This window comes from Hydra viridissima, unplaced genomic scaffold (assembly GCF_058129835.1).
Source record: "Hydra viridissima isolate aposymbiotic clone 2 unplaced genomic scaffold, HvirCarnegie_v1 scaffold_2, whole genome shotgun sequence".
In the NCBI taxonomy this organism is placed as follows: domain Eukaryota; kingdom Metazoa; phylum Cnidaria; class Hydrozoa; order Anthoathecata; family Hydridae; genus Hydra; species Hydra viridissima.
The window spans coordinates 24,068,652-24,095,321 of NW_028324301.1; the positions used below are offsets into that span (position 1 = coordinate 24,068,652).

The 26,670-nt window shown below is 27.6% G+C and overlaps 2 protein-coding genes across 3 annotated transcripts; both read left to right on the forward strand.

Moving 5' to 3' along the window:
• The first annotated feature begins 14 nt into the window (after positions 1-14).
• LOC145181093 (trifunctional enzyme subunit alpha, mitochondrial-like) lies at positions 15-17,364 on the forward strand. The gene is made up of 25 exons (XM_090079888.1): positions 15-239; positions 1,589-1,630; positions 5,224-5,294; positions 5,500-5,541; positions 5,730-5,960; positions 6,472-6,591; positions 7,538-7,640; positions 8,193-8,262; positions 10,525-10,705; positions 12,237-12,293; positions 12,449-12,511; positions 12,603-12,698; positions 12,819-12,907; positions 13,022-13,109; positions 13,480-13,620; positions 13,719-13,836; positions 14,858-14,910; positions 15,141-15,290; positions 15,555-15,613; positions 15,849-15,904; positions 16,291-16,337; positions 16,591-16,646; positions 16,725-16,815; positions 16,919-16,973; positions 17,100-17,364. The coding sequence occupies exons 1-25, from the start codon at positions 164-166 to the stop codon at positions 17,249-17,251; spliced, it is 2,307 nt and encodes a 768-aa protein (XP_089936014.1). The 5' UTR covers positions 15-163; the 3' UTR covers positions 17,252-17,364.
• Positions 17,365-17,924: 560 nt separating this feature from the next.
• Positions 17,925-26,586, forward strand: LOC145181131 (exosome complex component RRP45-like). Of its 2 annotated transcripts, none has more exons than XM_090079891.1 (15): positions 17,925-18,137; positions 18,388-18,482; positions 19,166-19,285; positions 20,566-20,668; positions 20,965-21,062; positions 21,280-21,319; positions 21,448-21,530; positions 21,653-21,785; positions 24,940-25,028; positions 25,119-25,222; positions 25,368-25,392; positions 25,689-25,713; positions 25,916-26,042; positions 26,135-26,195; positions 26,425-26,586. In XM_090079891.1, the coding sequence occupies exons 1-15, from the start codon at positions 18,066-18,068 to the stop codon at positions 26,531-26,533; spliced, it is 1,284 nt and encodes a 427-aa protein (XP_089936017.1). In that variant the 5' UTR covers positions 17,925-18,065; the 3' UTR covers positions 26,534-26,586. The 2 variants fall into 2 exon arrangements, with proteins under 2 accessions (XP_089936017.1, XP_089936018.1); XM_090079892.1 differs by having other exon boundaries at positions 21,453-21,530.
• The last annotated feature ends 84 nt before the right edge of the window (positions 26,587-26,670 follow it).

Sequence of the window (26,670 nt, forward strand, 5' to 3'; positions counted from 1 at the left end):
TCTCTCAATTAACCGTTGCGCACTTTGGACTTAAGATTCTCTTGGTGATATATGTTTTACAATTTAGAAGCATGTCCCACAAATCTTTTGCCAGCTTTTGTTATATGTATTAATGTGGTCAAGTTTTTGTTTAGTATTTAAAAAAATATAGTTTATTTTGAAAATGCTTTCATCTCAAGCAAAAAGTGGTGTTAAAAGGCTATTGTCTATACCAAGTACAAGTTTTAGGCAATGCTTGGGTGAGTTTTCATTTCTATAATTATGTCTTAAATCCAGAAAAAGGTTCACCCTTTAATCAAATTATTATTAGACTATATGTTTGTTTTAATAAAGTTATAGACACTGCCTTCAAATATGATGTGTAAATAATATGAAATTTAATTTTAGTTCTTACAATTATGAAAAAAATTTTAAAGACGCTATTTCAGTATTCTGTTTTTGCTTCCCTTATCAATTTTTTATTTGCTGCAAATTATCAAATATAGTTGTCTGCCTGAAAAGTAGTCATCTGTCAGCCACATTTTTGGAGACAGAGCATGCAAAATGTCAAGATTTTTTTATAATTTGTAATAAATGTCAAGATTTGTTATAATTTTCATCAAAATAATTGTTAAAATGTCTCAACTAACTTCTAAGGTAGTGGGTTAGTTAAAAGAATGTTTATGGGGCACTAACAGCACATTTATGTAAGGTTTTATATAGAAAAAGATGCATATGCTGTAAATAGGGCTCAATCAAGAACAAGAGTTTTGACCCCCCTAAACCAAAAATTTTGGTAAAAACATGAAAATCCTTATTTTATAAAGTTGTTGGTATATTCAACTAGAGCAATGTGTTACCTGCATCATGGCCTAGGGGCTTGCAATGGGCTATAATTGGAAAAGATTTGTACTGAAAGTGAAAAAATCAACACTAAAATTACCATAACTTTTGTTATACTACAGGGATTAGAATAAAATTTTACCTGAATCTTAGGATTGGCATAGGCTACATTGCCACCAAATTCTACTGTTCTATGATTATTGGTATGGATTTTATAGCAGTTTTGCTATGTCAAAAAAGAAGGTAAATTTTTTCTGTTTTTGTAACTTCAAAGTCACTTTTTTCCCACAGACGTACCTAAAAGATTTCAAAATTTGCACCAGTTGACTCTGGGATCTGAACACTATCACCCCATATATATGGCATTCTCGGTCAGCTAGGTTAACAATATCGGATTGCCAACCTAGCTGACCGAGAATAATAACAGTACTGTGCTTTAATGTTTATACTTACAGTTAGAAGAATAGTTAATTGTTGAAATGGCTCATATTTTGTCAGAAATTAAAGAAAATTTAGGCTAGTTCTTTTTTAAGGAGAAAAAAATATATATATATTGAAATTAACCTATGCTAAAGTGCTATATAGTGTTAATAACATAATTTACAATCTTAAATATGAAACTTAGTGATATTTAGTTTTTTTAACGAAGATAAGAGTTTATTTTTCAGTAGCTTTTTTTATACTAAATATAATTGATAATAAAGACTAGATAAATTTATAATATGAATTTAATCTTTTATATAACCATATCCAATATATCATTTAGAATGGGGTAGTTTGAAGCAAATGTACAGCACAGAATTGAAAGGTATTTGTACTTTTCTAGTTTTTATTAAACAGTAGAGTATTTCAAAAGTTTAGTTTCAAATATTCTTGACAAAAATTTAAAAGGCACTTTAAAAGTGCCTAACTTTGCACAAGGATATGTCAAAGATGTTTTAATCTCTAGCTACTAAAAATTTGAACTACAAATGCAAATCACTTTGGAATCCAATGGTTTGTTCTAGTGTCAATATGAAATCCATGTAGAACAGTTTTATAAACAGGATTTTTGGCAACACAAGTTGTTTTGTTTAAATATAGAAGTTGAAAACAAAAATTACTTCTTGCGACTTTTGTCTGTACAGCAGATCAGAATTGAACTCAAAAGTGAATAAACTGTTTAAAGTGTTTATTATGGTATTGGTTTAAAGTATACGAAGTGTTAAACCCATTGTTGATAAAAAAAAATTTTAAGTTTAACAATCTTGTAATTAAAGTACTTTTTTGGTAGAAATTGGGGTAACTTTGCAAAATGTACAGTTACCACAAATGTTGTTAGTCATCCAAAATAGAGCATCCTGCCATTGGAAATTGCGTAAATGCCTAAATTCCGATGTGAGAAATAGTTTATAAAGGTGACTCCAATGTGATACAATGGTGAGGAATGGTATCACATCAGAGGTGCGATGTAGTCCAAGGCCGATGCAGAGAATTTCACGCACTCTCCGATATATGTCAAGATTTACGCATCATTGTACAATATTTTTGCATAATTTCACAATAAATCGTATTTACAGTGTAAACTAGTAATATTTTGAAATTACCGATGTATTTATCTATAATTACGAGGTTTTCACAAAATTACAGAAAAATTTTGCAAGCCACTACAAACCATTGTAAAATATGGGAAAATAAAAAGATTAAATATTTTATTTTTTTTTTACATTTTATCTACATTTCTCAAACCATCTAAATCTAAATTACTTTTTAAAGTAAATTAGTTTCACATGACTTACTTTTAAATTGATATATATAGACAAAGAAAAAGTAGATAACATTTTTATGTTAATTACTTTTACTAGTAATAATAAATTACTTTAACAAGTAAAAGTTACACATTTTTAAAATTAACTTTATGTAAATAATTTTTACATGTAATATATTATTTTACTATGCTACTTTTTAAAAAATGAATTACTTTTAAATGTAAACATATTTGTAAAGTAATATATGTAAAGTAATATTTGTTTAAAATTAACTTTTTTTACTTCAAAATAAGTAAAATAGCTATCCCTAATAGGTTTGTAGCAACTAAATATAAAAACTTTAATCAAATTACAGCTTTTATAGCTTTACTAGTTTTTTCTCCTTAAAAAATTAATTTCCGATGGAGTGTTTAATTGCGGAGGGAATCGTAAAATCTAAATCAGTTTTACAGTTAATTCACTCTTTTTACAGATTACCATCACAATTTAATCAAATACCTCGTATTATTAGAAATACTTCGTATTTGCAGTGAAATCTCGTGATAAATCATCGAATTACATCGTACCACAAGAAACCTCGTAAGAATTCAGATGTTTTTATTTTTCCAAAATTTCTATAAAGGTTTTACCGATTAATTACTGTACTTTATTTTGACCATCGGTCGCGTATTTTTATGATGGAAAAAAATCCAAATATGCACTTTTGCGTATAAACCAGTGCATCGCCATTGTAAATCTCATATGAGATTCCTGCTGAGTCTGATGGCGGGATGCTCTAATCCAAAAGTGATACTTTCTAAAACTTCATTCTAATATTTTATATGAACTGAGTTATTTCATTCTTTTTTACAGCTTTAGTTAATTTTTTGGGTAAGTCAGGGTGAAATTAAATTAATAGTAATATTTTTACCAGATGTAGTCTGTACAAAAAGGAAGTTAAGACCAAAAAATAAAAAGACTTTACAGAGGACAATCTATCCAAATGTAAAGATTTAAAATCTAAAAAGTAAAAATCTACAAATCTTGAAGATGTAAAATCCAAAAAGCTGACAAAAGAGCAAGTTGTTGCAAAGTATAGTGTTAGTCAAAGAACAATTTGTTTCAAATTGAGAGGAAAGTTTGAATTAAAACCTGGTAAGCCATATTATTTTTCCAAATTAGAGGAGACTGCCTTTTTTAAAAGTACTGTTTAATTAAGTCATTTTGGATTTCCTATCGCTATATATAATTTCCTATCAATATATTTAATAGGCTTATGTCACATGATGAACAATTATCTCCATAGTTCTGGTAGAAAAGTAAATGAATGTAAAATCTTTCTTGGGCCTGATTTAATTAACTCGTTTTTACTAAGACACCTATAGAAAACAAATTTGTGCCAAACATTAAAAAAACCATAAGCAAATACTAATGAAGAATTTCTAACAGAATATATTCAACATCATAGCAAAATCATACAAAAAGTTCTACCAGGCAACATACAACTATAATCTAACTGACTACTTGACCATGGCTCAAAAAAATTCTTGGTAAAAAGATACAGTAAATACCCTTAGAAATAAAAGAAGCACTTCCAAGACAAAGCATTTTTGTAATGGTATCAGGAATTCAGCAGGTGAAGTTTTACCACTTTTGTTCTTTACAAGGCTACTAATTTATAACTTATCATCTCACATCTCTTCAAACGTTATTGAAGGCTGTGAAGAAAATGTAATAGTGCCTGAGTTAAACTTTTAATGGGATTTGAAACCTGTTTTGTTAACTTTGATTTTTTTATTAAAAAAAAAAAGAAATCTTCAATTTATTTTATTCTAATTTACCCACATATGAAGGAACTTTTTTTGTGTGTTTTGTGTTGGTTTTGTTGGTTGTGTTCAGTATTCTTTTTTTATAACATGTTATATTCTTTATTAAGCAAAATACTAAAAAAATTAATCTTTTGTTTTTAATTAAACTAGCCTTAAAATTGTTAGTCCTTTAAAAAGTAAGAAAAAAAGTAGTTACTTTGCACCAATCCCATACATATAAAGCGATTCTAATTTTGTTCATGGTGTACAAAGTTACCCAGACCCCTGGTTAACTTTGCACATTTTTTAAACAGTCTTGAAAAACTACTTCTTAATTTGTAAAAACAAATTTAACAATTAAGATAGAATTTAGATATCCTAAGTAAATGATTTGCTAGTTTACATCAATACAATAGAAGTTTAAAGCAGATATAGAAGAAAATTACAAATAAGTCAAATTTTTGTGTAAAGTAAGTTACTTTTACAGTAAAAAAATGTTATTCTGTAAAAATGGTCATTTTAATACAGCCTACTGAACTTGTCTAATTTTCTATTCATTATTTAGAAATTTAATTTGCAGTAAAATAAAGAAAAATAAAATGTATACTGTTCTTGTAAAATTCTTTACTCATGAAAAAGTTGTTTCTGCTTGTTTTCCTTTTGAATGTTTTTTCAAACATACTTTATGGAGCTCAAATATTTGATTTAATGTTAATAGGAATGTGATTAAGTAGGTAATAGTTTATTTATAGAAAATTTAGTAAAGTATTTGCAAGAAAATTTGTTATCAATACAGTAAAAAATTCTTGTTACTGTGTCACTCTAATTTCCACTGAAAAAATATTTTACATCTAATTTATTTTTAGAGCGCAATTTGATTAACTATGTTGTAAGGGACAATGTTGCTGTAGTCACAATTAATGATAAAAGTTCAAAGGTGTGCTAGGTTTTTACATGGAAATATTTATTTTCTATTATGTTGCAAGTTACAATTTATTCGTTTAAATTAAGTTATTGTTTTAAATTAAGGTATTGTTATTTCCTTATTTACCAAGAACATTATATAGTCCAAGAACATAATATATTAGTAATAAAAGCAGCCTTAATAGAAATCAATGTATTGATAAGATTGATGATTTTAGGTGAATGCTTTGTCAGAAAATGTAATAAATGAAACAGTTCAGGTTAGTACTTGTATCCGAAAATATTTAACTTGTACTTGGTACCAATATAACTTTTACTTACACGAGTAATGATTATCTATTACTAGATTTCCAACTAATGATTATCTATTACTGCACCCATCAACTAATAATACCTATTCATTTTATATTAGGTTATCTTGAATTTAGTTTTCTTATTTTGATTTTAGGTTTTTAAAGAAGTTACACACAATCCAAATGTCAGTAGTATTGTTTTAATATCTGGTAAACCAGATTGTTTTATTGCTGGTGCTGATATAAATATGGTAAATTCTGCAAAGTCATTAGAGCAAGGCATAAATATGTCTGCTGAAGGGCAGAAGATAATGAATATGATAGTTGAAAGTAAAAAACCAGTTGTTGCAGCTATTAATGGATCTTGTCTTGGAGGAGGGTTGGAGGTAGTATTGTTTATTTAATTTTTTAAAACAGTTTGATATAAATGATTATTTATTTGTTTTTTTCTTTTGGTCATTTACAACAAGATGCATCATCAAATTTGAAAGTTTTATGTAAAAGATGTGAACAGTCATTTTAACACTCCAAGTCTTGTGATATCTTGTGTTCTCTGGAAGATATCTTTCTTTGTAACCTCTGGTGTAGTTCTTCAACAAAAATAGCATACTTTGTGATAAGCATGTCTTGTGTTTTGGTCTCAGACTCTAATAAAAGTTATTTACCTTTTTAATTAGTCTCTTCTTTTCTTTTCTTTTTTTTTTATAAATATTTTTATAATGAGGCAAACACAAATAAAAAAAGAAAAGAAAAATTATTATGTAAGTGTTGTTGATATAACATGGTGATGCCATTTTACTCTGTAAAAATTACTCAATATGAAGTTATTACAATTTGAAAGTTATATATGTTGTAAGTTATGTAATATGTTAACACAAAATACCTTTACATTGTTAGGTTGCATTGGCATGCCATTATAGAGTTGCTGTTGATAGTCCGAAAACTGGTTTAGGTGTTCCTGAGGTTATGTTGGGTTTATTACCTGGTGCTGGTGGAACACAAAGACTTCCCAGATTGGTAAATTTATTTGTCATATTAACTTTTATCTTTTACATGTCAAATGTGTTTTTTTAAATTTTGATTAAATTAGCTTTTAAATGCAGGTCTGTCACTAAAAGGGAATTGGTAATTTGATGCTTTAGTCTGAGCATCATAACTGTCATTTCCTAATCAAATCAATGATTTAAACACTAATCATTTGGTGAAATAATTGTGCATACTAATGAACATTTGTAGAAATCTATGCTTGAAATTTTGCTTTCACTTTAAAATCACAATTAAACTACGAATAAAAAATTTTAGAAACACACTTTAATGATATAAAACAAAATTAAATTGCTGGACTTTTTAAATTTTAACTTAATTCACAATTACTTATCATATAATAAACAAAAAAAAATTCTTTTTGAATGATAATATTTCAAATTTTACAAACAAAATTGTAATATAACAAATATAATTTTAAATTTTTATAAACTGTTGAAAGAGAAAAAATCTATTTCTTTTTTTTTTCTGTCCATGCTCAAAATTTTTTAGGCTTTGGAGATCGCTATAACTTATTCTTTCTATTTTTTTCCTTATGAAGTTCTTGCTCTAATTAAACAGGTGGTATTTCTACATTTACAAATATTTGTTGAGTCTATAGACAGATATACAAAAAGGTTCTCAATCTGCAAGGTTGGTATAGAATTACAGCAGCTCATTTAAATGAAGTTTATATGGTGAAAGACCAATATTAGTTGACTAGGATGTTTCAAAAAGAAGATTTGAAAATTAAACAAGATTAGTCTTTAAAATTTCTTTTTAGTAGTTTAGAGTCAACCTTATAATCTAGTTGCAGTAATATTAGGGTTATAGAATAATTATTTAAAGGCAATTTGATTAAAGAGATTATTTTCTAGCTAAGAGACCTAAACTGATTGAATATTTTTTATGGCAATTTTACTAAAACATTTTAATGCAGGTTGGCTTACCTACTTCCCTCGACATGATGCTGACTGGCAAAACTGTCAACGCTCCTAAAGCAAAAAAACTTGGTCTTGTAGATCATGTTGTTGATCAACTTGGTATGAACATAGTGTTTTCTAATTACTGATATAGGTGGCTTATTTTGTTGTTTTCTTTTTGTTAATGGTGCTAAAAATTTTCTTCAATAACCTTTTTTAAATGTACAAATCATTACAATGAGTATACTTTAGGGTGGATCATCCATAATAGGAATTTTTAAAAATCTTTTTGGTTTGATTTTAATAGTGAGAAAAAAATACTTATGGGTCTCACAAAATGTATTGTGTGTAAAATCAAAGGTAAAAATAGTATTTATTAAAATTTGTGTGGTGCCTCAAAGCCTCAAATTTTAGTAAAACTTAATATGAAGAAGTTGAAAAAAATAATTTTGTAATGAAAGGGACATCTAATAATCTTAAAATACTTAAAAAATTGCTTGAAAAAAATTTTAGAAGTTGGAGTAGTTATGAAGAAATTTTAATTCAGTTATTTCTTTTAGGTCTTTTCTGTAGGTCTAAATGCATTGGTTATTGCTTTATTTTTAATTGAATTAGCTAAAATATTACAATTGTTCTGTTTGTATTAACATTTATGAATCATATGTTTTTAAGGGCCTGGAGTTAGTGATAACAAAACAAACACAATGCGTTTATTAGAAGATGTTGCTGTTCAAGCTGCCAAGTAAGTTTTAAGTTTTTAATTGCTTTGTAACTTTTAAGTTTACTGTAGTTTTTATAGTAGCTTGTTGTTAATACTGCTTGTTAATTCTGATTGCTATATTTTTTATTGTAGTAATTCAAAAGTTTAAAAAAAATTAATCAAAGTTTGTAAGATACAGTCGAATATTTGTGTTGTTTTATATTTAAGCACTTTTTACAACCTCTATTTGATTAGAATAGTTTTTTAAACCAAAAAATAAGCTATAAATAAAGACCAAAAGAATTTTGCAGGAGAAACAGGAGCTTATCATTCAAGAATTTTTAAGAAGAATATCTCATCATCAAGTTACAACTTGTAGATGTATTACAAGATTGTAATGTGTCAAAAACAAGAGAGAAGGCAGAATTTCTTTAGGATTGTCAAGTATTGGCTCAAAAGAAGAGATACAGAATTGGTAGTGAAGTTAAATAAATTGTGGTTTTATAACAGTGGAACAATGTATGTGTAGTTTGGAATTGTTTGGTAGGTGTCCTGGCAAGAAACTGTTGTTTTCTTATAAGATTTGCGTTGGCTGAATTGAGTTTACTTAACTGATAAAATTCAACTGATAGAACTTAGTTTGGTATATTCCATAAAACTCTCATCAAACTTTAATTTTCAACTTTTTTAACTAACAGCTAGAGTTTAGACATTTACATTTTACTGTGATGTTCTTTTGATGTTTTATAAATGATACAGCATAAGGAGCATAAGTTCACTGGAGCTAGAATTGAAAGATTCTTAACCAAGTTCTGATAGCACAGTTTCTTAAAGTAATTCAATCACAAATAACTGAGCTAAGTTGAAATGATCCATTTGGTCCAACCTTTCCTCTCTAGTCTTTTGATTATACTCTGTCTTTAACAAGAATCTAAATATTGATTGATAATTGAGTTATAGGATACAAAAAATCTTACTAATATGCTATATTATGCTAGTAAAATACTAATAATGCTTGTTTTAACATAGAATATATTCTTCTTGAGATAATTTTACCAATTGTTAAAAGACTTATTTAATTTTGTATCTGCCTTTCTATCTGGACCACAGGTGAAAACAAGATGAATACCAGAACAATTATCTTTTTTTTACTTGATAATTTTATCATCACAGAGAACAATATTCAGATCACAAGAATTTGATATCAAAGAATGTTGTTGCGTTGAAATATTTTATTTTTACTTAATAGACAAATCTATGTAATGTTAAACTTCTAATTGCAAAATCAACCTGTCCTAATGATGGTATCCTAGATTACGTTATGCATAAGGATATCATTGATAAAGTAATAAAAAACACAACACAAAATCTAAGCAATTGTTGTTCTAATTAAAAAGTGTTCAGGTTCTGGAATGGCTATCACAAAATCTTGGTCTTAATCCAATCAAATACCTCTGGGGTCGTTTAGATAAAAACCTAAAAAAAGAAAACCTATCAAACAAACAAAAAAATTTTTTTGTACAAATTGAAAAAACCTCAAAATGAGATATTAATTGATGTCTTCATTAAGCTTGTTAACTCCATGCTGAGACATAGTCAGGTTGTTCTTAATTGCAAAATGCCACTCAATTGCTGATGTAAATTAGTTTGTTACTTAATGGTATGTAAGAAGAAAAAAAATTTTTCCTTTTTTAAATTGCAACAATCACATCATTGTGGTTTGATTTAAAATAAATGTTTTTTAGTTGTGAAATGTCAAAATAAAAAAAGCAATCTTTATTTTTACTTTCCATTTTATTTCCCAAAGAAAAAAAAAATTAAAAAAGAAAGTTCAAATCGTCATAGAAGAATCATTTTGTAATAAAGAAATTTGATTATCATTCATTGTATTTTCTGGAAATATTTTTCAAGATTAATAACTATTTTTTCTGCTAAAAATAACCATGCAGTTTTTATGATTAATGAATTTTTTTTATTTCTTCAAAAAGCAACCATGAAACAAGCTACAGTTTAATGATTGCTATTTGTATATTCATGTTAAATTTTCTAATTGCTTTCAAAAGTTCTTCTTTCACTTTTTGCTCAGTGATTTTGGATTTTAGTAAAAAAATTAATTAGTTTTGAATTTATTTTTCATCAATACCTTTATTAATATTTTATATCACAAATGCATAAGTGAATGAATATATTGATTGTTTGCACAGTTTACTGTTAAAGTGGGGAGGGAGTGGGGAAATTTTTTTTGTTTTTAAAAAAGTTGGGCCTTAAGGTCTATTTATCACCATTCTAGCATTTTTTTTTTAGAGATTTGGCATCTGGAAAAATAAAAGTTCAAGAAAATAAATCATGGTTTAGTTTAGCAGGCCTGCAACATAATATTCCATTATCATTTGGGCCATTAAGAGATTACATTTTCAAGAAAGCTAAGGAAACAGTGATGAAGAAAACCCTTGGTTTGTATCCTGCTCCATTAAAAATTCTTAAAGTAAGTATTATTTTTGAATACATGAATTAATATTATTTTCAGCAAATTATTGGTTATCATTATTTATGAATAGCAAGATTGTTTACAATTTTTTCTGTCAAACTTTTTCCATAAAAGCTTCATCAAATTAATTCTGAAGAATATGGTGATATAACCATATTAACTATAGTATTATTTAGTTCTTTATTTCTTAATTCCTAACTACTACTAAAGCATACTTATTGTATAAAAGTAAAAACTTGTGTGAAAAAATGCTGTGATTATTAGATAGTTTCTTTTTTTAACAAACTAAGTAGGTAAAGGTATGCTTTATTTATTTTTATTAATTTGTTAATTTGGCATATTTTCCAATCAAATTGAGTTTTTTTAAATGAATCTAAACTTTGGCTGGACTAGAAAGTGTTCTAATACTTTTGAAAATGAAATGTGACATACGTTTTTTATATGTAACAAAACATTGTTTTTATATTCAAAACAACATGTTACCTCATTCTGGACAAAAGCTAGCTACTGCAATACAGATTGCATCACAAAAATGACAACTGTTTTGAGAAAACAAAAAAAAAATGACAACGGTTTTAAGGATGGGCACTAAAGAGTATCTGGACCAAGTTTTGAAGGCTCATGTCCTTCTTTAGATTGTTACCACCTTCCCTGATCAACAAGAAGTTTTCTTTGTTCAAGATGCCACTCCTTATCACATGGCAATTACTATGCAAACTTGGCTATCTGAGGACATGAATTTTTAGGCAAGGTACATCTGGTCATCCTCTTCTCCTGATTCGAACCTCCTTGATTTCTCAGTGTGGCTCTATATTAAGGCTGAGGTCTGTGATCATCAGCATCCTAAAATTGGTACCCTTAAGGCTGTTATTACCAAGCAGTGATTTGAAATGTCAGTCATGTGGATTGCAGCTGATGGTGGCCAGATTGATTAAATGCTGTAAAATCCTTTTCTCTTAAGTTTTATTCTTGAAAAATTTCATTTGGCAGACAATTTTGAACTTAACAAAAAATCTTAAATATATTGTCATTTTTTGCAATTCAATTGGTTGTATCAAGCTCTCCATAATGTAGTAATATCTAAGTTAAATAAAAAAATATTATTCTAGTAACAAATTTTTTAAAAAGTCTTTACTTGTAACTTATTACAAGTAAATATTCATTAATGTATTTACTTGTAATAAGTTATAAGTAAATATTCCTTTTTTTTTTTACTATAATTTACTATAACATAATCAAATTCACTTCTCACTTGAAAAGCAGTGAAATTGATTATGTTGTAGTAAGTTTTTTTTTTGCATAGATTTTAGTTGTGTTTTAGAAAGAAAAAAAATTCATAGTAGATTTGAAATAGGTGAGACTATTGCAAAGTAAGTTTTGAGTTATCTTTAAGTTAGCAAGAAACTTATTCAAACACAAAACAGTATATGATAATCATTCTTTTAAACTTAGTTCTGCATTATGTAAATTAAACAAAGTTATGTAAATTATAATATATATTAATGATATAAATTTCTCTTTATAATAGGCAACACAAACTGGTTTAGAAAAAGGTATTCATGCTGGTTTTAAAGAAGAATCTCAGGTATTTTATTGTACAGAAGAAAATAATATTCACACAATAAATTTCTTTAAGATTGATATTTGTATTATATATATATATATACATATATATACATATATATATATATATATATATATAAAGTATATATATATAATTGTTGTAATTTTTTTTTATAGGGATTTGGAGAACTTACGCAGTCAAAAGAGGCTAAATCGTTAATAGGATTGTTTAATGGCCAAGTAAAAAAATTTTTTTTTCAAAATCTTCTTTTCCATGACAATTTTTTTAAAATTTTGTTATGATTTAAAGTAAGTTTTTTTTTTTTGATAGACTGAATGTAAGAAAAATCGATTTGGTGAACCAAAGCACAGAGCTCAACACATTTCTATTCTGGGTGCTGGTCTTATGGGAGCAGGAATTGCTGAGGTAAGCTCTAAACTTATTGTTCAAGTCTTTTAGAATTATTTTGTTTTATATTTAACAAAATTAGTAAAGTTTTGGGCAATATTTTATTTCAGGTTAGTGTAAATAAATATTTTTTTTCAGGTTAGTATAAACAAAGCCCATCATAAAGTTATACTCAAAGACACTACAGCAGATGGTTTATCTCGTGGTATAGATCAAATTTACAAAAAGTAACAAAGGATTTTTTTTTTTTTACAAAAATAATGAATTTGTTTAGAAAAAAAAGTAAAAATTTATTTAGAAAAAAAATTTTTTATTGACTTGAATCTTGTTTAATACTTTAGTATGAACTTAAGAGCAACAAAAAGACAAATTACTTCATTTGAGCGAGATGTTATTATGTCAAGACTTGCAGCTCAATTAGATTATTCAGTAAGTTTTTCATCTTGCTGATTTAATATTTTAATTCCAAGGCAATACTTTAAAAATAAAAACACAAAAAACTCAATTCTGAAGACTTTCTATATGTAAGTATTTAAAAAAAAAAAAAACATTTTAAGGAACTAGAATCTGCTATTTTTTTTGTTATATATGCTTTTTTTTTATTTCAATTGGTTAAAAGCAGAATTTAAGAGCAGAATAATGGTTTTTAGCTAATCAATTTGTGAAGTTTTTTTTGTAATGTTTGAGAAGTTTTTTCTCATTTATTTAATTGAGAATTTTTGCAATTATATCAATAATGATTCCATTGTAAACTGTGTGGTGAGCCTGGTTGACAACCTGAGTTTTTAATTGTCTTTAGAATTTTTCAAAAGCTGATATGGTGATTGAAGCAGTTTTTGAAGATATTAAAATTAAACATAAAGTTTTAACAGAAGTTGAGGCTGTTACACCTGAACATTGTGTGTTTGCTTCAAACACATCTGCTATTCCTATTGCTGAAGTATGAGTTATGTTTCTATTTTTTATTTATGAAAACTACATGTTATAAATATTTTCCTATAATAATAGTTTTAAATGTTTTTTATTGGGGTTTTTTAGATTGCTTCTGTTAGTAAAAGGCCTGAAAAGGTAATTGGAATGCATTATTTTTCTCCTGTTGACAAAATGCCGCTCCTTGAAATTATTACAACAGCACAAACCTCGAAGGATACAATTGGTAAGTATTTTTCACATTGAATAGCTTGAATCTGTGAACTGTGTTTTATTGAAGCAATCTTGGATAGTGAGCACATCAGATTTATATAGCATATAATTATTTAAGTAACAGCTTAATAAAGTGTGTGCATGTATACATAATATATGGTGAAGAATGGAAACTTTGTGGTATTCGAAGTTTTATACTGGCATAAAGCTAAACTTCAGCCAAAAATACAAAATGAAATAAAGTGTTAAATGAAAGGAAAACATAAAGTGATTTGTGCTCAGTAATGACTTTTCAGTAATCTAATCAAATGATGCAAGCATATATTTGTTCATGTGTCTTTACTTGCCCACCAACTCCTGTTTTTTTGTTTAATAAATCAATGGCCTCAATGTGCATTTTGATGGCAGTTTCTGTTGTTGTTTTTTTTTTTTTTTTTTTGTTCCAGGGTGTATCTTTTTTTGCTTTGTTGGTTGGATAGGCAGACATTTGATTATCCTCCATTTAATCACTTTTTTTAACTTGTTATAATATATATAATATTGATTATAATATAGCATTAATATAATATAAATCTTAATTTATAACTGTAGTTGTAAGTTACCTTATGATAATTGTAATACAAATTGTATTAACAACAGAAGTAACATCCATAGTCACAAAATAATTCTATATAATTGCTTAATAAAGTATAAAGCACTCTTGAATAAAAAAAGTTGAATAAAATGTTAATGAATGGTAATGATAAAAATAATATATAAAGAAGAGTTTCATCCTATAAAAAAGTGAACAGCTTTTAGTTTAACAACAAGACAGAACTAAACTGTATGATAACTGAGTTTTGATTTAACTAAAGCTGAGCTAAAAGAAGCTAGCAGCCATTTTTTGAAATTTTTTTTATTTGATGGTAGAATTGAAACCAAGATAGTATTCTTGGGAAAATATTGCTTCTGAAAGAAATTCAAATATACAATTTAAAAGATGTTTAGCTTTGGTTAAAGTTTATCTTTTTTTGATTTTAAAATTTATTTTCTAGCTTCTGCTGTGGATGTGGGTTTAAAGCAAGGAAAAACTGTTATTGTTGTTAAGGTAAGTCGTTGTAAAATGTTTTCTGCAATCCATCAGCCATTTGTATCTCAATTTGCTGTTGTAAACTAGTTAAATATTTGGTATTTATTTTGTTTTAAAATACATTTGGAATGTTCAGAATTGAAATTACACATAATCTGACTTGCATGTGTGCATGTAGTTATTTTTTCATTTATATAAATCTTCTTTAAATTGAAAAACTTCTCAAAAATTTTAATTGATTTTTTAAGGATGGGCCTGGATTCTATACAACTCGAATTCTTATGCCAACTATGATGGAAGCTCTTCAACTTCTCACTGAAGGCATCAGTCCACGTGATCTTGATCAACGCTCTAAAAACTTTGGTTTTCCTGTGGGATGTATAACATTAATGGATGAGGTGATTAGTTTTAAGATAAATTTATAGCTTTAAAAAAATTACTAAAAGTGTGTTTTACTGTGAAATTATAGCTAACTTACAGTTGACTGACTGACTTTACTGTGAGATTACAGCTTACTTACAGCTGACCAACTGACTTATTTGACTGTTCAATTAGTTGTAAACTAAAAGAAGTATGTTAAGTGTTGTTAAAAGTAGCCCTTTTTTTTCTTTCCTTTAAATTTTTTTAGAAAATGATATTTGTTTTTAATTAAATCTTTTTAGGTTGGTATTGATGTAGCTGCTCATATTGCTAATCATCTGGGTAAAATCTTTAAAGGGAGGTATGAAAATAGTATTACTTTAAAACTTTCTTCATTTTGTAACTTTCTTAAACATTAAGTAAACAGTTTAATTTTAAATAAAATGAACAACAATGAACTGTCTGAATGAATAAAAAAAAATTTTACAATCAAAAAATGCTAATCTTAACATATTTTAGCATATCAAGAAAATAACTAAATTATCTATTTGTTGCACCCTGGTCGTCTTTGATTTAACTGTATAATTGTTTTTCAGAATGGTTGGCGGGAGTATTCAATTGCTAAATGATATGGTGGACAGAGGTTATTTAGGTATAGTGTATGTGTTTGAAAAATTACATCAAGAAGAATAGTTATACTCTTAATGAGAATTAAGAATATTATTCTATCCTAAATTTTTTTTACAAAAAGTTTTTAATCATTTATTTCTTTTGAATAAAAGAATTTGTTCAATTGTTTATTATTGTTGATTTATAACTTAGGAGTAGCCTGGAGTAATGTTTATGCTTGTGTATGCACCTTGATTATTTCATATTTAACATTTTTAGGGTTTTTACATATAAATTTATGCCAACTGGAATTTCAAATAGTGCAAATTTACAATTGTTGTAGCAATTGTTGCCAAGAAAACATCCTAGGATTTTTTTTTATATAACATTTTTGCCATTATTTCCAAAAGTGTTACTGATTTATTTCAGGCAGAAAATCAAAGAAGGGATTTTACAAATATGCAGACAAAAGAGAGGTATATTTTGATTTTCTACTTTACAGGCTTTTATGTTGCATGGTAAAGTTAAAACCCATTTTAATTAAAGTAGATTTGTAAATAAAATAAAGTAAAAAAAAAAATATCATTCAGTTTTTTCTTTTAAATTTTTTAGCTTGAAAAAAAATTTCTTGATTGAAATTAGTATTGTTGATGTTTTTTGTTTTAACCTATAATTGATGAGAATACTCTTTGATGGTAAGATTAAATTAATGCTTACTGTTTTGTTTAGTTAAATGAAGGTGCCCTTGATATTGTTAAAAAGTACCAAAAAACACCTGCAGCTGGGTAAGTACTATTTTAAATAATCCTGTTTGTTAAAAATTCTTTTACACTTGCATTCTTCTGATGAGTTGTCTATTTTAGTCTCTCAGATGAAGAAACAGCGCTTCGTCTAGTTAGTCGGATGACAAATGAAGCAGTTCTGTGTTTAGAAGAAGGCATTCTCAATAGTCCTGTAAGTGTTAGTTCTAAAAATGTTGTTTTTTTGCTGGACTTCTAATTTAATTTTAGTACTGATTTCAAAAGCTGAAAAATTGAAACAGTTTTTCTTCTTGCAGGTGGATGGTGATATTGGTGCTGTATTTGGTTTAGGTTTTCCTCCACCACATGGAGGTATATTTTGATATTTTAAATTTATAAGTTGAAAAAATTTGAAATTTTTGCATAAGTACTATACAGTATTAAAATATTGTGTAATATTTGTGCATGCTATTACATTTGTTATCAAATATTTTTTAGGACCTTTTCGTTTTGTGGACACATATGGCGCAGGCAATTTAGTAAAACTTATGGAAAAGTTTCAAAAGCTAATTGGAGAATCACAATTTCAACCTGCTCAACTTCTTTTAGATCACGCTAAAAATCCTTCAAAAAAGTTTCATGTAAAATGAACTGATTTGTAACAATTAGCTCATGGTGTAAAATGTGTCCCTTTTTTCTATTGCCTTATTGAATTTGTAATTTATCTGTTATTATTTTTATTTTAAAATATATTCTTACAGAATGTTTGAATTTTTCTCTGCATTTAAGTGCCATTAGTAATTAAATGTTGTTTTCTTTGTCTAAATTTCATACGCTTATATTTTGAGAATATATTATTTATCTGTCAGGACTTTAATAAAAAGGAATGTACTCAATAAACCTTGTAATTGTCTAGTCAAAATGACAACCATTTAGTTTCTTTTAAAAATGTCACCTGAATTCAAGCTTCTTACTTTACATTTAGTTTAAAGGCATAACTTTTATTTAAACAAACATTTAGCATCAATAATGACACAGCAATCCTCTTTTTTGCAGTATATTAAATTTTGAATGATGTAAGGACTAAGTCATGCTAATTAATGGAGTTTATGAAAGTTCCATTTTAAATAATAGTCAATCTTTAAACACTATTTTAGCCTCTGGATGCTGTAATAACAATCCAAATGCATTAAAAAGCAATATTTGCATTTTGAGGATTATCATCTATGTATCTTCTTTATGTTAATAATATTTTTTTATGCTTTACTATTTTAATTTAAAAAAGTATAAAGTTTTTTTTCGACTTTTTCTTTAATTTTAGATGAAAATTTTTAACTGATACAGTTAAAAACAAGCGAAAGCATTTTGTAAAAATTTTCTCTTTACAACAGATTTTTCACTTTCTTAAAAAAAAATTGTTATTAAAAACAGTTTTAACCCTAAAATACGTTTAGTTTATTAAGTATGAAAGCTGCATCTATTAGATACACTTCATGTGAGAAAGATTTTGTGTTAAAGTCAATTAAAAGTGGAATTGTGAGTATAATTTTTTTACATGGTGAATTTATTTTATGCATGTTTTAATCTATTTTATTCATGTTTTAGTTACCATTACAAACATTGTCTCTAGACAATTTAAAAGAGAACTTTAACTTTATTACTTTGTTGTAATTACTGTTGCTTTAGCAAATCAATTCAATCTTGTTGTAATTACTGTTACTTTAGCAAAACAATTCTTGTTTGCATTTATTTTATTTCATTTATTTCACAAATTCATTTTTTGTAGCGATTAGATGGTAGGCAAGCGTTTGATTATCGAAACATAAATATTCAGTTTGGAATTGAGTATGGCTGCTGCGAAGTGCAATTAGGGGAAACAAGGTAAATTTTTTTTTAAAAAAATGTGAGTAATAAGTGACATGTTTCTGGGATTAAATACTTCTTCAATTTTGCTTTTTTTAGTATATGTTTTCCTAAAACAATAGCAAAGCAAAGTATTTTGTTTTTTAGTGTATGTTTTCTAAGACAATAAGTAGTTTGCTAATTTTTCTAAAACAATAAGTAGTTTGCTAATCTTTAAAAAATGAGAGTTAAAAATGTACTTTTAAATTCAAAACTTGCTCAAGATATACCCATTGATTTTGTAATTGTGATATCTAGGCTGAGGTGGTTCTCTCTAATTTATTCTAAATTTTCATATTCTGTTTAGTTACTCTTATAAAAATCTCCAAAAAATAGTTTTTTTGCAACCATTTTTTAGTAAAAAAAGAACTCTAATGTAAGAGTGAACACAGATTTGCGTTTTGTTTATAATACTTACCATTTAAAGTTATGCTGAAATTATTATATAAAATAGCTAAAAATGTAATATAATTCTCCTCTAAATATATTATAATTTAGATCTAATGTTTTGAAGTGTATGCTAAAATTAATGTCAGCTGTCAATAATTTTTGCATAATTTCTGTAATTAGGTCTACTATTTTGTAATTTGCTCACACTGTTTTTTTTTTGAAGTTTTCTGTCTAGAATCAGTTTAGAGATGTTCTCTTTATTCTCAATTTAGAGTTCTTGCTCAAACCTCTTGTGAATTAGTTAAACCTGTTGGTACACGACCTACAGAAGGACAGCTTTTCTTAAATGTAGACTTATCACCAATGGCATCACCAAATTTTGAAGCTGGCAGGTGGTATTTACTAAAATCTATATCACAGTTATTAGTGATTTAAAAGCAAAATTCATCTTAGTTTTAAAATGTTTTAGAAGAGCATGTAGGAAAATTTTTTTTTTACATTATGTGTGTAGATTCTAAAAAAGCTGATACTTTATAATTGTTTGCTCACCTGTTAATTTTTACATGAACAGTTTTATAAGGAAGCTGTCTTGATATGTATTTATAAGTGCTTTGAAATACATAATAATATGAGTTTTACTTCTTGCATATCCACAATTTACCTTTTTTCTTCAGCTTGTTTTTATCTTTACTAAAAACTTTTTTCTAAAGTTTATGCAATAATTTGCAATAACCTTTGGTTATAATAGTAAGATGTTACTAAAATGTTTTTTTTCTTCTTAGATATAATTCAATAATATCTATTTTTAATTGCAAGCGTGATGTACCTTATACACAGCTTGTTCTATTCTACTGATTTGCATGTATATCTATCCTAACCAATTTTGTTTGCTAATTCTATACCAACTAGTGATATTCCTTAATTTAATTGATGTTGACGAAATTGAGACAAATAAAATGGATTTATTTACAAAGAAAAAAGTGTTTAAACTGATTTTTTGAAAATGTTTAGTTCTAATGTTATTAACAATGGGTTTTTTTTAAATGTATTTCAAAGGATACTATTTGTAAACCAAAAAACGGACAACACTATGTTTATTGTCAATCATTTGCTGTTAATCAAACTAAAAGTAATTGAAGGATGCAAATGAGCATACTCTAAGAATTGTCCCAGTTTATTGAAATAAAAATCATTTGCATAATTTCTTTTACATTATCTGTAGCAGAGATATTAACTAGTGCAATAAAAGCTGCACATGTTAATTTTAGTTTTTAATGCTAAGAAATTCTAATAATTGAATCATTTTAATTTAACTCAGTTAAAGATATAACCAGTTTTTCAATGTTTTAATAATAATAGTGTATCATTAATTTGAGTTATTATCATTAAGATTATTTTTATCTTATTATTGTTAACTAACTCTTAGAAACAGCAGCATTGTTAAGAGCCAGCTGGCTTAGAACTGTTTTATTTTAGAAACTACAGCAAAAAAAAAAAATACTCTATAAAAAGCAGCATAGAATGATTCTATACCAATCCCAATATCTGAGGCTCATATTCAGTAGCTGTGGGTTGTACTTTTCTGGTTATACTCGTAATAAACCATTAAATTTTGTATTTTTTAATATATCATAGTTTTGTTTTAATTTTGTGTGAATTTATAACATTTCAGAATGACAAGTCAGGGATTAGAAATAAATCGTTTAATAGAAAGATGTTTAAAAGAATCAAGACCTATTGATGTTGAATCTTTATGCATGGTAGCTGGGGAAAAGGTAATATGGAAAGCATAGATATATGTGCATATATATATGCACATATAAAATATTTTTATAACTTATCTAAGTACTAAAAGCCACCTAAACTGCATTTTAAATAAATTTTAATTGTTAATTAGATAATATTCCATTAGGAACTTCTTGAATTAACAAGTGCTTTTTAATTTGTTTTTTTCTTATCTAAAAGTATGATTCTTTAAATAAACATATAGGACTTTGTTGTAAAAAATTGTCTCTTTTAGGATTCCATTTTTTTTACAAAATTTGATGAAAATAAATTTGTTTTACTGTAGGTTTGGTCTATTCGTGTTGATGTTGTGGTATTAAACGATTGTGGTAACATTTTGGATTGCTCTTGTATTGCTGCAATTGCCTCCCTTGCTCATTTTAAGTAAGTTCTAGAAGATGCTTGTTTCAGTTTTACTTTTGATTTGTTTTTATTATTTTTGCAGATGTCTTTTTTTTTGCCCAATACTTTTTAGTGTTGTGTTAATATTTTTTTAAACAATTTTTCAAGACTATACCAGCTTTCATAAAATTGTCACTTTGTTGGCAGATTTTATTATTGATTGTAATAATGGTTTATTGATTTAAAAATTTTCTTTTAGACGTCATGATGTCACAGTTACAGGCACTGAAGTTATCATTGTAAGATTATTTTATATATATATTGATAAACCACTACAGTTTTGCTCTCATAAATTAGTTTGTCAATAACATTTACAAACTTGTTTCCAGATATGTATAATGCTTCAGCAGAACTTATCTTTTCATAGCACAGCTTCAAGGAAAAGGAACCAGTTCCACTAAATGTTCATCATATGCCTATCAGTACTACATTTGGTTTTATTGAAAATGGGTAATTTTTTTAATGAGTTTTTATTGCAAAAGTTTTAGCAGATCATTAATATATTTTCTACTGTTCTTTTTAAATTTGATTTTTTACTGCAATAAAACTTACTGTTTCATCAATTTTGGTAGCGAACAGCTGATTATTGACCCTGAGGAGAAAGAAGAGAGTATATTATCAGGAAAGCTGGTGATGGCTTTTAACATATATGGTGAGGTGTGTTGCGCTCAAATGAGTGGTGGAGTTTCTCTTGAATATGAGCAGGTATTTTTTTGTGGCATTTTAAAGAATATATTTTATAAACACCTTTTTTCTGGTTGTAATTATCAAATTGTCTTGATAAGGTTTAAAACAAAGTTCAATTTTTTAACATCTTATTTGCAACTGGGTGTCAAATTCTAAATGATGTTGTATTACATTCTTTATGCACAGTTGTAGTTCAAAATAATTTTTTTTCAGCGTGTAGTCAGCCAATTATCCTAAAACTTTTATCAGGTATATTGGATCAACTTAAAAAATTTAAAAATTTTATTTAGCATGGTGCCTCCTTTATTAATTTAATGTTTTATCCTTTATGTAAAGTTTAAAACAAAGAACCTTTTCAACAATATTACTGGAAGAAAGAAAAGTGCTGTTGCCAATCTATAAATAAATCTAAAATATGTGTACTAGAGTTAAAAACATTAAGTATTAAAAAAGAGAATAATGTCAACACTAAAATATGAATAATACTGTAAATGGAAAATTTGGACTGCCGTTGTGTTTTAAAAGAAAATACACTTAACCGCAACATTAACATCTCCAATGTATGGTGCAAAAGGTACCACAAAAGGTTCTAAAATGTTTGCTATGTATTGTTGAGAAGCCAGGCGTCCACCATCAACAATAAAAAACTCTGTGTGAGCTGTTAAAGATATCCCATCAATGAGCCACCTCCATATAAAGTGGTTTCTCAAATTTTACAACAAAATATGTTTCATTTGCTCTTCTGTACACTCTTGGGCAGCAATCAGAACTTACAAGGTAAGTAAGACCTGTCCCCAATCATGTATTTCCCAATTGAATGCCTCCTTGCAAAAGCCAGTTTGTTCAGTGGTCTACAGACAATCTGGGACCAGTAGCTGCTGCCCAAGGTCATAAATTTAAAGCACGAAGTCTTCTTCTTATGGTATCTTAACTAACAGCAGTTCCATAAACCTCAGCAAGTTGTATTTGGAAACTTCGTGCAGCAGTGAACTGTTCTCTCAGTGTTCCAAGCATTAAAAATCAGTCCTCCACTGCATTGGTAGCTCATGGTCTGCCTTGGCCAAGTTGTCTAACGTGATCATTGGTCCCTACAAACCTTTGTAGAGACCTACCAACGGTTGTATAAGATACTAAAAATCTTCTACCAAGTTTGTGATTTAAGTTAATCCTTCGTTGGACAAAGTAACAATTGCAACATTCATCACAACTTAAATTTGGTCTAGAATGCTGCATTGCGAACAGATGTGTTGCTCAATTGACAGTTATCTTTTCTACTGTTAAAACAATTTAAAACCAATGCATACTTTTCTTTTAGAAGTGAGGTTTAATTACAGCAAAACATGCTACTTATAAAAAAGCTGCTATAATTTCAAAATTATATAAGGGAAATGGAATAAAAGCTACAAAAGGCGTAACAAACATTATCATCTTTGTAATTGATAAATCTAGGAAATATACTTAGGTCGTTAGGAAAGTTCGTAGAACTTCATCTATAAAGATACAATGAGACAGGAAATAATTAAATATTTATATATCATTTTAAACTGCGTTTAATTATGAACATTTTAAGTACTTGTTGAAGTATTTTGAATGTTTATTAAAAAAGTTATTTAAATTTTACTATATATGTTTTCAAGAAAAAATTTAAAAATGGATAAATTTGAATATCGAGCATATATTAAAACCCGTGCTCTACTTGGAGTTTCAGCACAAGCCATAACCGATGAGTTGGTTTTAGTTCATGGTGACCAAGCTCCAAAATATAGTACAGTTGCCAAGTGGGCTACTTTATTTAAAGATGGTAGAGAGTCTCGAAGATGATCCTCGCTCAGGGCACCCTCAAACCACGTATACAGCTGAGAATATTGAACGTGTGCGAGCCATTATTGAAGAAAATCCTCATGCAACACATGATATAATTGAAGCCCTGACATCGATTAATCGCTTTACAATCAACGAAATCATTCACAACGCACTTAAAAAAAGAAAATTAACATCACGTTGGATACCCCACGAGTTAACCGATCAAAATCGCAAGAATAGAGTTGAGGCATGTAAGGAAAATTTAGCTCTTTTCAGAAACGGTCCATGGAGACTATGTGATATTATTACAGGGGATGAGTCGTGGTTTTATTTGAGACAAGTTGGACACAAGTCGGCTAACGCTAGTTGGGTCGGTGAAGGTGAAAGTCCAAGAACTATAGTAAGATTCGACAGGTTTCAGCCGAAAAACATGTTCTACATCTTCTTCAAAACAACAGGTGTTGTTCATTTGGGTTATGTTGAAAAGGGAGACACCATGTCTAGCGAATATTATATAAAAAATTGTTTGAAACCTCTTATATGCGAAATAAATAAGCAAAGACCTAAAACAGGCACTCAAAATTTCAAATTTCTCCATGATAACGCTCGACCCCATGTGACTGAAACCGTCACAAATTGTCTAAACCAAGCTGGAATTACAATAATTCGCTACCCACCATACTCACCAGACTTAGCTCCATCCGATTATTGGCTATTCGACTTGATAAAAAAAAATCTTGATGACGATACTGACGTCGAAAGTCAAAAAACTCGCATAACGAAGCTACTTCAAAGTATACCCAAAGAAGAGTATAAAAAAACGTTTGACAAATGGCTTGAAAGGATGCAACTTTGTATAGATAACGATGGACATTATTTTGAACATTTGATAAAACTAAATTAAAAGAAAACTCTTCTTTTTTTTTTTTTAGAGGGGAGTTCTACGAACTTTTCTAACGACCTAAGTATAATATTTTTGAAAGTATGTCAGAATTTGTAAGTGGTGCATTAATTTTATGGTTAAGTGTACAAATATATGAGAAGGTTGTTAGGGGTATTTTGGTCTTATTCAGTTGTTTTTTTTATAATGACATTCATTTTTTCTGCTTTACAACACCATTCAACAGTTTTTATATTTTAATACTTAATAATTCTAAAACATTGAAATTTTCAGTTTTTAATGCAGATAATCGGATGACAACCTTACTCCACACTAGTTGTAATATTTTAGTTTTAACTATTACTTTTACTTAAAAACTTGAAAGTAATTTAAAACTTTACAATAATGTTTTTTTTTTTTTTTTCATTCTAACTGTTTGAGCTTGTTGAATTTTGATCAGTATTTACAAGATCCTATTTTTTTGTGTAGATTTTGCAATGTGCAAAGATAGCTTCAATCAAGGCATCAGAGATCACTAATGTAATTAAAGTTGCTCTTGAAGAAGACAAAGTAAATAGGTATTTAGTTTGATAACACAGTATTGTTGTTGTTGTTGTTGTTGTTATTTTCAAGACTTAAGTAATTTATTAACATGTTTTTGTATATAGAGCTCCAACACCTTTTAAGAAGCGCCCTGCTTTACAAGATCCACCAAACCTCATCACAAAAACAGTGGCTGAGCCTACATCCATTGATACAGTTTGTCTAAAAGGTAAATAGATATGACATTTTATTTATTTTTTTATTTGCATTTGTTATTTTAGCGTGAAGTTTGGTGGCTAAATTGCTTATGAGTTGTTTTTAATAAAGAGTTGTGATATTTTGGATTAAATTAATTTTCTTTTTTCTATTTTTAGAAGTAGAACCTATTGTAACAGAGTGGTATCTTTTCTCTTTAAGTATAATGTTTGTATACCAATAATATTTGTATTCCAGTAGCTTACTACTAGGGTTCATGTCTATAATACTATCCGACCAAAAAGACTTATCTAAACCATGTGTACACTTTACTCTCAGAATAATTCTTTTGTAATAGTTTGTGATGGAGATTTCTTTATATAAGCACTCCACCTGTCCTAATTTAATTCGATTAATTATCTTCTTCTTGCACTCGAGATTCTTGTTCTAAATTTTTTTGTTTTTTTGTTTTGATTAAATTATCTTTAAAATTATTTAAGTTCAACAAATACAGTTGAAAGATTGGTGAGTATTTTTCTTTTACGTTGATTAAATATATTTTTACCCTTATTATAATATATCTTCTATGTATGTATTAATGTTACATTTGTTGATATTTTATTGGTTAGTAGTTTATTTCTCTACCAGTGAATAATAAGTTAAAAGTCATTTTTGCTAAGTATGTGGCAAGGGTCTTTTTTTTTTTTTCTATTTAATACTTTTTTAGGGATATGGTACTGCATCTATAGGGTCTGGTGGTGAAAGTTTATGGGTAATCAGTGATGGAAGTGATGACGAAGAGAATATAAACACATCAGAAGCTTTTGATAAAATCTCTCTGAAACACACCTCAGGTAATAATGCTATGAAAATAATGCTGAAGAAACTTTTTAGAATGGCTTTTTTTGTTCAATTTGCAATAATGATTTTCTTTTTTTTTTTGTAGATAACAGTGAAGAAGAAGACGTCATAATTCTAGATGCTGCTCGACTCGATGGATATTCAAAGTAAATTTTTTTAGACTAAAAAGATAATGATGTCGGTTATTATATTAGAAATAGAAGTTTTATAAGGATTTTTGCTCCGTATTAATCCATCCAGCTCGTCAAGATATATATCTATTACTACTGTAAATACGTCCTTTTATTTGTGGTCTTAGTTGTTAGTGTCGCCTAATTGTATAACTATAAAATGTTGTAATTATCAGAAATGAAATAGTTTTTTCACATTCTTTAGATGCTCTGACACGGAGACTTTAAACAATGAAAACGCTGAACCGATCAATGTTGTTAAAAGTACCAATAACAAAAAGAAGAAGAAAAGAAAGAAGAAAGTCATTTTGTAATTTTTTTTTTTTTTTTTTTAAGTATTCAAATATATCTGCACTTTTTTTGTTTAGTTTTTTTTTTTTTTTTTCCCCTTCCTTCCTTCATTACAAGGTTTTGTAATAACAAATCTCAGTTCAATAAAATATGTTTTTTG